At 42.7% G+C, this 12983-nt stretch overlaps 1 protein-coding gene across 1 annotated transcript; it reads right to left on the reverse strand.

Annotated features, from left to right (window-relative positions):
* Positions 1-5398: 5398 nt before the first annotated feature.
* On the reverse strand, positions 5399-6883 carry drd5a (dopamine receptor D5a). The gene has a single exon (XM_036589451.1). It carries the CDS (start codon positions 6881-6883, stop codon positions 5399-5401), a length of 1485 nt encoding a protein of 494 aa, XP_036445344.1.
* Between the last annotated feature and the right edge of the window lie 6100 nt (positions 6884-12983).

The following is a 12983-nucleotide window of genomic DNA, read 5'->3' on the forward strand; positions in this document are numbered from 1 at the left end:
AAAACTCAGAAGAGATGTGTAGCTTCACTAGTCATTTCTGGTAGTTAATAAAACAACATTTCTTATCAAAACCGTTGTAAAAAAAAAAAGTGGTGAATTTTTCTGCAATCAACCATTTTCTTTCTACATTGATTAGACAGTGTGGTTAGGTAAGGAACAGTCACAACAGTGCTTCATGTTTAGAAAGTCAGCCATCCCTATAATCTTTGACCCCTGCTATTGCACACATTTCAGTTAAACACAACACAGTATTTTGGTCAGCAATGTTTGTCCAGGGTAACAGGATTAATCTCATAGATACTTAAAATGTATCTCATAGATACATTTTAAACATTCATGAAGAAAGTGGTTGGACATAATGAAAGGTTTAAAAAGATATCAAAATGTTAAACAAATCAAACTTCTTTGATTTTAGATTCTAGCTTGATTTGCTCTGATGTAGCTTTACACAATCTTGCCATTCTCTCAAGCAGCTTCATGGGGAGCCACCTGAGATGCTTATCCAACAGGCTTGAGGGCTGCTGAAAACTGTTACTTACTTTTGGAACTAGTTTTATCAATATCTGTTATAAATATAGACATTATGGGCAATTTTGAATGAGGTGAAAAGATGGGACTTCAGCTCAATGTGAAAAAGACTAAGGTAAACTTTTCCATTAAAGAAAAGAAGACCTGGAAATGGTGGACAGCTTTTGGATCAGTTATTAACAACACAGGGTACAGCACTCAAGAAAAATGACAGACGTTGGCAGTCAACAGCAAAAGGATGAAGGAGCTTTTAAGGATCTTCAAAATACAATGATTTGTCTCTACAAACACATATAAGAACTGTCCAGGCTATAGTCTTCTCTGTGCTTTTTTATGAGCGTGAAAGCTGCACAGGAAACAAGCAAGACCAGAAAATATGATGCCTTTGAACTTGCTGGTGTTAGTGAAGACGTCTGAGAGTACCTTGGCCAGCAAAGAAACAAACAAATGGATCTTTCATCAAATCAAGCCTCACCTCTCACTCATGGCCCAGATAAGCAAAGTAAAGCTATCTTACTTTGGACATATTCTGAGAAGAACTGATACATTGGAAAGGACCAAGTCTAAGTTACATTTGGAAATGCAGTATTCAGAATACAGAAGGAGGAGCACACATTATGAACGCCTCCCCTCTAAATGAAAAACATACAGTTTATTGTTATATAGTTCTTTAGTGGGTATTTTAAAATCAGCTCACAGTGTGTAGCAAAAATACTAAAGTCTAAGTAGACTGATAAATCAATGTAATGATTAGTTAATCATCTTTGTTACCAAACTCTACTTAAGACTGAGTAGACTGATGAATCAATGTGATCAGTTATTAATCTCACTGTTACTGAACTCTACTAAGGACTGAGTAGACTGCAAGATCAGTGTGATGATCCTGGGTAGATTGATAAATCAAAGTGATGATCAGTTGTTAATCTCAGTGTTACTGAGCTCTGCTAAAAGCCTGTTTAGCTCTGCTAAAAGACTGAAAAATCAATGAGATAATCAGTTATTAATCTGTTACCAAACTCTACTAAAGACTGAGTAGACTGATAAATCAATGTGATAACCAATCATTAATCTCAGTGTTACTGAGCTCTGCTAAAGCCTCAAAAAAGATAAATCAGTGTGATGATTAGTTATTCATCTCAGTGTTTACGAGCTCTGCTAAAGCATGAGTAGACTGATAAATCAAAGTGATCATCAGTTGTTAATCTCAGCATTACTGAACTCTGATAAAGCTTGCTTAGACTGATAAATCAGTAAGCAGTTCAGTTGTTAATCTCGAGGTTACTGAACTCTGCTAAAGCCTGAGTAGACTGATGAATCAAAGTAATGATCAGTTGTTAATCTCAGCGTTACTGAACTCTGCTAATGCCTGTTTAGACTGATAAACCAATCAGCAAGTCAGTTGTTAATCTCAGGGTTACTGAGCTCTGCTAAAGCCTGAGTAGATTCATAGATTGCATAGATGCATAGATTGATAAGTCAATGTGATGATCAGTTATTAATCTCAGCATTATCGACCTCTGCTACAGTCTGAGTTGACTGAAAAATCAATCTGACAATCAGTTATTAATCTCAGTGTTACTGAGCTCTGCTAAAGCCTGAGTAGAATGATAAATCAATGTCATGAGTCAGTTATTAATCTCAGTGTTACTGAGTACTGCTAAAGCCTGAGTAGACTGATAAATCAGTGTGATGATTATTAGTCTCAGTGTTACTGATTTCTTTTCAGTGATAATCAAATTAATATTCTTTTCAGTAGTCGACATGTTTGCGAGTGATAAGTTTAGCATCAGTGATGTACTGGATCCTACACAAGGGGTATTGGGAGCACTACTTTCACATCTGGGTTATCAATATTTTTTATCGATACATTGCTATGTATTGTAAAGGAATATGTTACTAAACACATTCAGGACAGTGTATTCAGTAATCATCCATCACTACTCAAAGCAAAAAACATTTTGCCTAACTTTGTGAAAAAGCCCTTCGGAAGCCTGAAGACCAAAGCAGAATATAGTATATTCTGGAGAAACACTAACTATAAGGTTGCCAGGAGATGGAAAAAAACTTGACGACACTTAATAATAATAACTTGCACAGATGGATCTAGGAAAGGACAAAACACTTGTGTGTAAGTGAGCAATTTTTCCGCTGTTCTAATACTACCCAGCTTTACCTCCTATCTCAAATAAACAGGATGTTTTTTTGTTTTTTCAGAGTGTTAAACAGTCAAAAGTCTCTGACCTTCATGCTGAAGGTTTTCTGTCGCAGTCTGGCTGTGGTCTGTTTTCCTCCCCAGGGAGGATCTGACTCTGACCACTGCCTGGCTTCATTGAGGTCAGTAAGGTCAGACAGTTCTGACCTTTTCTGACAGTTCCAACACATAAACACACCCAAGGGAAACAGTCTCTAAGGTCTAATTGTTTCTTCTCAGGGTTTAATCTCATCAGTAACTTTTCTATGTTCTGCCCACATATACATTCATTTATAGTTACTGGTGCATGGCTAATCCTTCTCAACCTAATGAATTTTGGTTCGCTAAGTGACATTGAGTTTCCTGTTTAAAATGCTACACCACCAAGCCAGCCTATCACTATTACCTGAGAAGTTAGGTCAACTTGACATCAACGCTGGCAAATGCAACCTTTATGACAAACAATGCTTGTTATAAATGTTTGTGTATGTCATGAAGGACTTATGTATGTATCTTGTAGCCTTATGAACACTGCCCCTACAGTAAACTGGACGTTCTTTAGGGAACCATATGTGATTCTTTGATGAGCTCCAGAATCATTTGAATCTTTTGCACTGTTGTTTTTGGGTTTTATGCAAACATCAGCAGCCACATCTGCGAACTTCACTCAATCAGGCCTCCTACAACTCACACATATGCACACACATAATATGCTGTACATGAAAGTTCAAAAAACTCCTAACAACCATGCAAGAACTGGTAGACCACTAAAACGGTCACCATCAGATAAACAGCACTTAAAGCTTTCATCTTTGAGAAAGAGGAGAAAATCAAGCTCAACTCTGGCTTCAAATCTGAAAAAATCCACAGGTGTTTCTGTCCATCCTTTCACTGTGAGAAGACAACTCGATGCTATGAGTCTGACAGGATGTGTAGCTGTCAAGAAGTTCTTACTGAGAAAATTAATGGACTCCACCCCAGAGTCCATACCTCAACATCACTGAATGTGTTCGGGAATACTTAGGTCGTAAGAAGCAGGAAGTGTAACCAACTTCTAAGATTGAACTTTGGAGGTGTGGAAAAAATAAAGGCAGTGGAGTGGACACGCTAAATACGGAAAAATCTGGAATTATGTTTAGTTGTTCAGTGTAACTGTTAAGTATATGTTTTCTGCTTTTTAAGTTAGGGTGGTCTCTGAATACAAGTATGTACAGCACTGTACACATACTCTTGACACATGCACCCTGTTCCAAAGGCAGCAAACATCGACCACAACATGTACCACTGTAAAGACCCTTTTATTAAAAAAAAAAAAAACATCACTCTGGTCCACATCACTGTTTGAAGGACTGCATACATTCATATTGTGTCGTACATACAGTTTTAAAAAAACAAAACCCACAGGGCGTAAGTAAGACAGACTCTGCAGAATCTCTTTCACATTCTCATAGGCAAGTGATCGGCTTACAGTGACAGTCTACACAGTTCATAATGTGCCTGGCAAAGAAAAAGAGAGGGAGGTGAGGGAGAGGGCGAGAAAGATACTGTCCCACATAGTCATATTCATATCGGTCTTTGTCTGCCTCATTGTAGCCGAGCCTGTAATTGCCAACATCATGTTAATCTCTGAAGATACTGGTGCATTTATGAACACACCACTATGATAAAAAAAATTACATATTGTATAAAAAAAAATCAGTAGACTGCAGCAGTACATCATGAAACTCGTCATGCCCAAAGGGTTTACAGTACAGTACAACTTCCATTCAGAAACTAATGTACAGTGTCAGTTCGAGTCACAGTAAAGCGTCTCTGTAAAACAGAGGAGGAGATAGAGGAGGGAGAGAGAGGGTGGGCGAGAGACCAAAGAAGTGCACTGGAGCTTGTGTCAGGGTGCTGGAACCCAGCTGTGGACACCAAGAGGGTCACCAGATAATGAGGTCAGCACACAGGAGGGAAGGAAGTGAGTCAGAGAGTCATCTACATATGTACTAGGAAGGAGAGAGAAGGGAAGGGATAGTTAGTTAGACAGACAGACAGACAGATAGATAGATAGATAGATAGATAGATAGATAGATAGATAGATAGATAGATAGAGGGTGGGACAGTGGGCACTTCTGTGTTTGGCTCTGTGAGTGTATGTGCATAGGCTGAACAAAAGTGATGCACTGAATTTACTTCAAATGTGTAGATTAATGTAGATAACCGATTTTATTCATGTGGAAATTGTATATAAATTAAATGAAATTTAATGCATCACTTTTTTCAGTGTTGTAGGTATGCATTTCTACATATATACATACATACACAAACATATATATGTATGTATGCACACGTGTGTGTATGTGTGTGTGATATATATATGTTCCATTTTCACTCTTGTTCGTTGGCGGCATCTCTACTCCTTCTGTCCCATTTTTACGGGATTAGCTAAACGGCCTCAAATCTCTAATGCATTCAGGCCGCGTGCCGGCCGGCTCGTGCAAATCCGGTGCAGAACGGCACAGCAGGTCTCGTTACTCATGACCAACGTTAACCCCATCCCAACAATAACCACAGTGACACATTTAAGATCCCCCCCCTCATCATCCCCTTATCAGCCCCTCCCTCCACAGAGCCAACACCTGGCGGGCAGGTTGAGGATGACGGAGCACATGATGTCACAGACGTCGCTGATGGCTAACGCACGCCGTTCGGCGTGAATGGCGCGAGCGCATCCAGGCTGATGTCGGCGGCGCTGCGGTCCAGCTCGCACGCTGAGTCCGTGGCCAGGTCGTCCAGGTCGTCGTTGTTGCGCGAGAGCTGCGAGATGCGGTCGAAAGTGTCCTCGCGCTCGGCGCACTCCACCACGTTGGGGATGATGTTGACGTAGGCGCTGGCGATCTCCTTGTGCAGCAGCGTGTCCTGGTTGTAGGACACGAGCTCGTTGCTGATGTTGACCGTCTCCACGGGCGTGCTCGTGCACAGGCGCCTGCAGCCCAGAAGGCTCGCGAAGGCCTTGCGGAACTCGGCGTTGAAGGCGTAGATGACGGGGTTCAGGCTCGAGTTGGTCCAGCCGAACCACACGAACACGTCGAACGTGGTGTCACTTACGCACGCGCCCGCGCTCGCGTCTCCCGAGCGGCGCGCTCCCGAGCCCCCACCTCCACCCCCGGGGCTCGTCCTGGCGCAGAAGGGCACCACGCAATTAAGCACGAAGAAGGGCAGCCAGCAGCACACGAACACGCCCATGATGACCGAGAGCGTCTTCAGCACTTTGGTCTCGCGGCTGATGGACGTCCTGAGCGTGCTCGTGTGGTTCTGGTGGTGGTGCTGCTGCTGGAGCTGCTGGTGCTCGCGGCACGCCGCCCGGCAACTCTGCGCGTGCTCGGCCGCGCGTTCCAGCGAGGCGATGCGCCGGATCTGGGTCTGCGCGATGCGGTAGATGCGCGTGTACGTCACAAGCATGATGGCCACGGGGATGTAGAAGCTCACGAGCGACGAGGAGATGGCGTACTCGCGGCTCAGGCTCGAGTCGCAGTCCTCGCGCGCCGGAGCGCCCGCGCGAGCCGTGGCCGCGTGCTCCTCGGGCGCGTCCATGTCCGCGGTGTTTGAAGTGGAGCGCGCGCTCTCGGCACGCGCCTTGTGCCAGTTCAGCTGGATGGGGATGAAGGAGATGAGCACGGAGAGCGTCCACGTGACTCCGATCATGACAAAGGCCACGCGCTGGGTCATCTTGCGCTCGTAGCGGAAAGGGCTGGCGATGGCCCAGTAGCGGTCCACGCTAATGACGCACAGGTTCAGGATGGACGCCGTGGAGCACATGATGTCAAAGGTCACCCAGATGTTGCAGAAGGCACCGAATGGCCAGTAGCCGGCCACCTCGGCCGCCGCCTTCCACGGCATTACGAGCACGGCCACCAGCAGGTCCGAAAGCGCGAGCGACACGATGAACGTGTTGGTTACCTTGGTGCGCAGGTGGCGGAAGCGCAGCACGGCCGCGCACACCAGCACGTTGCCCAGCAGCGTCCACAGGATGAGCGCGCTCAGCACGCAGCCCGTGAGCGCGCGCAACGCCGGACGCGCGTCCGCCTCCGTGCCGTTCCACATCGGCGGGGGAGCAGCGGGAGGTGGAGGGACGGCTCTGGACGAGGAGGAGGACAGGCAGCGCGCCGGCGTCTCCATGCGCGCGCCCGCAGGGTCAGCGGAGCGTGCGCGCGCGTCCGCGCGGTACCGCCGCGTCTTGTTGCGCGCTCGGGGACTCGCCCCGTGCGGAGAGCACGAGCGCGCGCGGGCGCTCACGGGCTTCGGTCACCATTTGAAAAAAAAAAAAAGAAGTAGAAGAAAAAAATAAATGAAAAAGTAAAAAGCAAAGAGACAAACGAACAAATGAAAACTCTACTGCGCGCGCGCGTTAATCCGGGGAAGGAAGCGCCATCGCGGAAACCAAAAGACCTCGAACACCAAAAGAGCTCCGCGCAGCGCCGGAGAGCAACAGAGACTGAGAGACAGAAACAGGATAGACGGTGAGGACGGAGCTATTTAGAGCCTTAGGAGAGGGGAGGGGGAAAGAGAGAGAGAGAGAGAGAGAGAGAGAGAGAGAGAGAGAGAGAGAGAGAGAGAGAATGAGAATGAGAATGGAGAGGGGAGAGAGGCCAAATGTTGAAAAAATAGGAAAGAGAGAGTGAGAGAGAGAAAGAATGGAGGTGGAAGAGAAAGGAAGGAAGAGAGGATGGAGACAGAATGCCAGAAAGAGACAGAGATAATGAAGAGAGGGACAGAGAAGGGGAGAGAGAGAGAAAGAGAGAGAGAGAGAGAGAGAGAGAGAGAGAGAGAGAGAGAGAGAGAGGGGAGAAGGAGAGAGAGGCCAAAAATAAAAAGCAGAAAAAAACAGAGAGAGAGAAAGAGAGAGAGAGAGCATTGGGATAATGAAGAGGAGAAAGAGACAGAGAATGGAGAGGAGAGAGAGTGGGTAGGAGAAAAGAATTGAGGGAGAATGGACAGAGAGAGAGAATAAAAAGAGATTTGAGTGGATGCGGATGTGTAATGAATCCACTTGTAGGATTCAGGGTTCAGGATTAATTTATTAGGATTTTTATTCGTGCAGTGCCAGCGTCACCAATTCCAGCCTCTCTAATTGGTGGTATTGAGGTCATGCTTTTGCCTTCTGGTGATTTTAAACTTCGTGTTTCACGACGTGTCTGGCTTTGAAGTGTACTTGTATATAGGGGCGGTAATGACATCACGAATTGCATCATCACTCCTAGAGGCAACTGCAGTGTGATGTCATACATTGCGCTGTAAGCAGGTGCGTATAGTTGAATAAGGAGTCGATGATCACAGTGGTACATTTCACACCGGAGAGAGCAGCAGTGTTCAGAAAGGAGACTTCAGGCTATACCTGCAGGAAAAGCCTGTGGGACGATTCACGATTCACCATAAAAAAATACACAGCGTCAGATGAAAAAGAGGAATGGCTGTTTTCTCTCACTCTTAAAAAAGAGTTGTTCAAGTGTTATTTAGTAAAGGCAATGGTTCCATGAATTCTATATGGTTAGCGGTTCTTTGCATGGTGAAATGGTTCTTTAGACTGATGGAGAATGTGTTGTATATGAATATGTTTTTGAAAAACGGTTCTATATAGGACCAAAAAGCATTTTTCTATTAAGAGATTGACATTGTAACCTTTTAGGCACTATATAGAACCATTTTCAAAAAGGTTCCATAGAACTACATACAACACATTCTCCATGTTTCTAAAGAACAGTTTCACCATGCAAAAACCACTTAATCATGCAAATAGTTTTTTGAGAATTCATGGTTCTATATAGAACCATTGTCTTTGCTAAAGAATGCTTGATAAACCTTCATTTTTCATGTATATAGCACCAAAAAGTATTCTTTTATTGTTATGATGTCAATCTGGTAGCAATAAAAGAACCCTTTTGGTGCCGTATAGAGCCAGTTTTTAAAAAGGTTCTATATAGAACCATATACAACATATTTTCCATCAATCTGAAGAACGATTTAAGCACACAAAGAACCAGTTAAGCATAAAATGGACCTATATAAAACCATTGCCTTTAAAGAACCCTTGTGTGTAGGGCACAGAGCCGTAAGAATGTAAATAAATGTGGTTCGTAGTCTACCTGCTTCACTTTGCTGGCATTAAACATCACTAGCTCTTAAGCAGGACAGAAGCATCAGAAATATATAGACTTAAACTATATTATAATTCTCAGTAAATATCATTATCAGACCTTGAATTTGTTTTTTCAGTATGAAGTGGGGATCATTTTCACAGTCTACCGCGAGAACTACATTGATTTTTCTAAGAGGTGGTAAAAGCTGCAGGTAAAAATTAAGCATCTGTCCCCCTCTAGTGGCCAAGGCATGTATGTTAGGCCAGAAAGGGCCAGCATGTAAGCAAGAAAGCAAGCAAGCAAGCAAGCAAGCAAGCAAGAAAGAAAGCAAGAAAGAAAGAAAGAAAGAAAGAAAGAAAGTCATTTTAAACTAGTCTTGAGGGCCTGATAGAAGGGACACTAGAAGTCATAAAGTCATGTGTCACACAGACACACCGTATAAACAGTGTTGTTTTACATAAGTAAATCTTTGAAGCCCAATCTGGAATTGCTGAACCCCGCGAACCAGCTTGGCATTCCTTAACAAAGCCCAATAAACACAAATTTTAATGTCTTTAATGTCACTGTCTATAGTACCAAAAACCAGCATAGCAGCTGCAGCAACTCCTGGCTGGGGTATTTAAAGTCTTCTGAAGAACACAACCAATTGATCATAGCCAACTAAATGTGGCCTTTTGTTCACTTCAGCAGAAAAACAAAAGGTTTTTCGTGTCATTGGTCAGGTTAGCACCACCAATTTGTTGTTTTGCTCTGCTTGTGCATATAGGAGTAAGTGTACAGAGGGGAGAACCACAAAGTTTTAAATGAAAATAAAATATACACCTCATCATTAAGATTCAACTGGGGACAGAACAGATGTCAAAGCTTTATCGTAAATAAAGCCAGGTGATGAATACAAGTGCAGCTACGTTACTGTGCAGGACGAACCGGACAGCAATAGCACAGATATGTTAAGTGGGTTCATTGCTTCTGATTATTCTGTTTTGTTTTTTGCTGCTACAGTAAAAACTGTACTGAATCCAAATGAATACTGGGCCAAAGTGAATACTGACCCAAACCAAATACTGAACCAAACTGAATCCAGGCCCAAAGTGATTTCTAATTCAAACCGAGTCCTGGCATAAAACTGAATCCCCAGCCAAAACTGAATCCTGATCCAAACTGTATCCTGGAATAAACTGAATCCTAAGTCAAACTTAATCTTAGCCCTAACCGAATCATGACCCAAACTGAATCCAAATTCAAAAATCCAATTCCAACACTGATCACAAATCAAACTGAATCATAACTAAAACTTAATCTTGGCCCAAACTGAATCATGACCCAAAGTGAATCCCAACTCAAACTGAATCATCATTTAAACTGAATCCAAATCCAAAGTGAATCCTGGCCACGTCAGTCCAATTCCAACCTTGATCACAAATCAAATTGAATCCTAATTCAAACTTAATCCTGGCCCAAACTGAATCATGAATCATGACCCAAAGTGAATCCCAACCCAAACGTAATCCTCACTTAAACTGAATCCAAATCCAAAGTCAATCCTGGCCAAGTCAATTCAATTCCAACCTTGATCACAAATCAAACCGAATCCTAACTAAAACTTAGCCCAAACTGAATCATGACCTAAACTAAATCCTCACTCAAACTGAATCCAAATCCAAACTGAATCCTGGCCAAGTCAGTCCAATCCCAACCTTAACCACAAATCAAACTGAATCCTAACTTAATCCTAGCTCAAAGTGAGTCATGACCCAAAGTGAATCCCAACCCACACTGCATCCTCATTTAAACTGAATACAAATCCAAACTGATTCCCGGCCAAGTCAATCAAGTTCCAACCTTGATCACAAATCAAACTGAATCAGAACTCAGACTTAATCTTGGCCCAAACTGAATCCTGATAGAAACTAAATCCTAAAAGAAGCTATAAACCAGGTCCACCATACAGATGAATCAGCAGAATACCTGCCCTGAAACACTCCCACACAGAGAAATTAACACATACCTGACAAAGGAGACTGTAATTCGAGGTGTGAATAAAGGTGAAAGGGGTTCTGTGAGCAGGTTTGTATTAAACTCTAATAAATGAATGTGTATGTGTGCACACTAGCAACCTTTAGAACATATCAGGTCTCACACCCTGATTCTCAAACACACACGCACACACAAATGACCCTGCATGTCACAGCATTGTTTGTTTCATAGAGCTGGCCGGATAAACTGTGAAAGAGGTTGTTGTCTAAAGGGCCAAACAAAAAAAGTACTCAGACATGCATCAAATTTCTGTTGTCACTTTGAGTGGAAATTTACTCACGTACTGAGATAACATGGCAATAACTAGATAGAAAGGTACTTGAATAAGAACTTCATAAAACATGCTTACTGTACACAAACATGACAGAGAACTGTCCATCTTCTTGTAAACATACTATAAAAGAGCAACTTGTCACGGTGAGAGAAAAACCTCGTAACTTAACTTTGACATAACTGAAATGTACCAATTTCCCTTTACATTGCATTAACAATTTATGACCAATTGACCAATAGAAATGGTTATGTTAAAGATACAAGGTTTTGTAGCAACAGCCTCAATTATAGTGCCACATATTTTGAAAGAGTGTTTGAAGTGTACTTCTGGAGTGTTTGAAACCAGGTCTGCCCACAAGGGCACATGTTAAACAAATGCAGCTCTGCCCAAACTGAATCTTGGCCCAAACTGAATCCCAGTCCAAAAATGAATTTTTACTCAAACCGCATCTCTGCCCAAACTGATTCCTGACCAAAACTGAATTTTGGCCCAACCTGAATGTCAGATTCCAACCCAGACTGACTCTCGGCCCTAGCCCAAAATGAACACCAGCCACAACTAAATTCTGGCCCAAACTGAATCATGGTCCAAACTGAATCTCATCCCAAATTGAAACCTGACTGAAGATGAATTTTGGCTCAAACGTGAGTTCGAAAGTCTAGCCCAAACTAAATCCTGGACCAAGCTAAATCTTGACTCAAATAGAATTCGGGTCAAAAATTTGAATCCAAACTGATTCCTGGTCCAAATAAAATAGTGGCCCAAAATGGGCCCTAGTCCCAATTGAAAACTGGCCACATTAAATTGTGGTCTAGACTGAATCTCAGCCCAAATTGAATCCTGACAAAAAACTAATTTTGGCACAACCTGAATGTCAGATTCCAACCCAAAAACTTTAACTAAATTCTGGCCCAAACTGAATCTCAGCTCAATCTCTGTTCCAACTTAAATGTCAAATTTCAACCCAAACTGATTCCCAGCCTAAACAGAATTCTGGCCCAAAATGAACCACAGCCTTAGGTGAATTCTGGCCCAAAATGAACCCCGGCCTTAGGTGAATTCTGGCCCAAACTGAATCGTTTTCCAAAGTGAATCTCAGCCCTAACTGAATCCAGATCAAAAGTGAATTTTGGGCCATCTGGAATGCCAAATTCCAAACCAATCAGAATCCTGGCTCAAACTTTATCCAGGGCCCAAACTAAATCTTGGCTCAGTTTGAATTCTGGCCAAATGTGGGTTTTAGAGCAGAGTACTAGGCATTGTGATGCAGTCTTATGAGACCTATGGAACTTTTATTCACTGTTAAGCAAAATCTGAATCACTATGAATGACCAAACACAAAATCAGATTTAAATCACTTTGGGTTTTTGTACTGCCAAAATATGTTCTGCAGAGTTTGCACAAACACTCCAAGAAACTTAATAACACCATTTGCGACATACATAAAGATGCAAAATCAGTTTAGTGCTGTGTGCATTATGGTATGTATGGCTCTGGACTCTTATCAACAGAGGAATTCAAGTCTTCAGCATTGCTGGCACCGAGACACACAAGAGAACATGATCCATCGGACTACATACAATTCACATACAAATACAGAATCAAAAACAACAGGATTTTTTTCTTTCTATTACAGTAAACTCTCAATCAAGTCCCAACAGAAGCTTGTGTGAAAGTTTTATATTAAATATGAATGTCTCTGTTTTGAACTTTAAGGCCAAACCACAGCACCATCTGCTGTTCAATGCAAAAGCATGTAATGTCCAGAAAATTGAGCAGTGTTAATGAGAGCTCCTCTCCAGTGGACGCTACTTGTGCTAGTTCAGTATTA

Source organism: Colossoma macropomum, unplaced genomic scaffold, assembly GCF_904425465.1.
Source record: "Colossoma macropomum unplaced genomic scaffold, Colossoma_macropomum, whole genome shotgun sequence".
Lineage (NCBI taxonomy): Eukaryota > Metazoa > Chordata > Actinopteri > Characiformes > Serrasalmidae > Colossoma > Colossoma macropomum.

Coding starts and splice junctions, on each gene's coding strand:
- drd5a (XM_036589451.1), bottom strand. CDS start 6,883: ATGGAGACGCCGGCGCGCTGCCTGTCCTCCTCCTCGTCCAGAGCCGTC.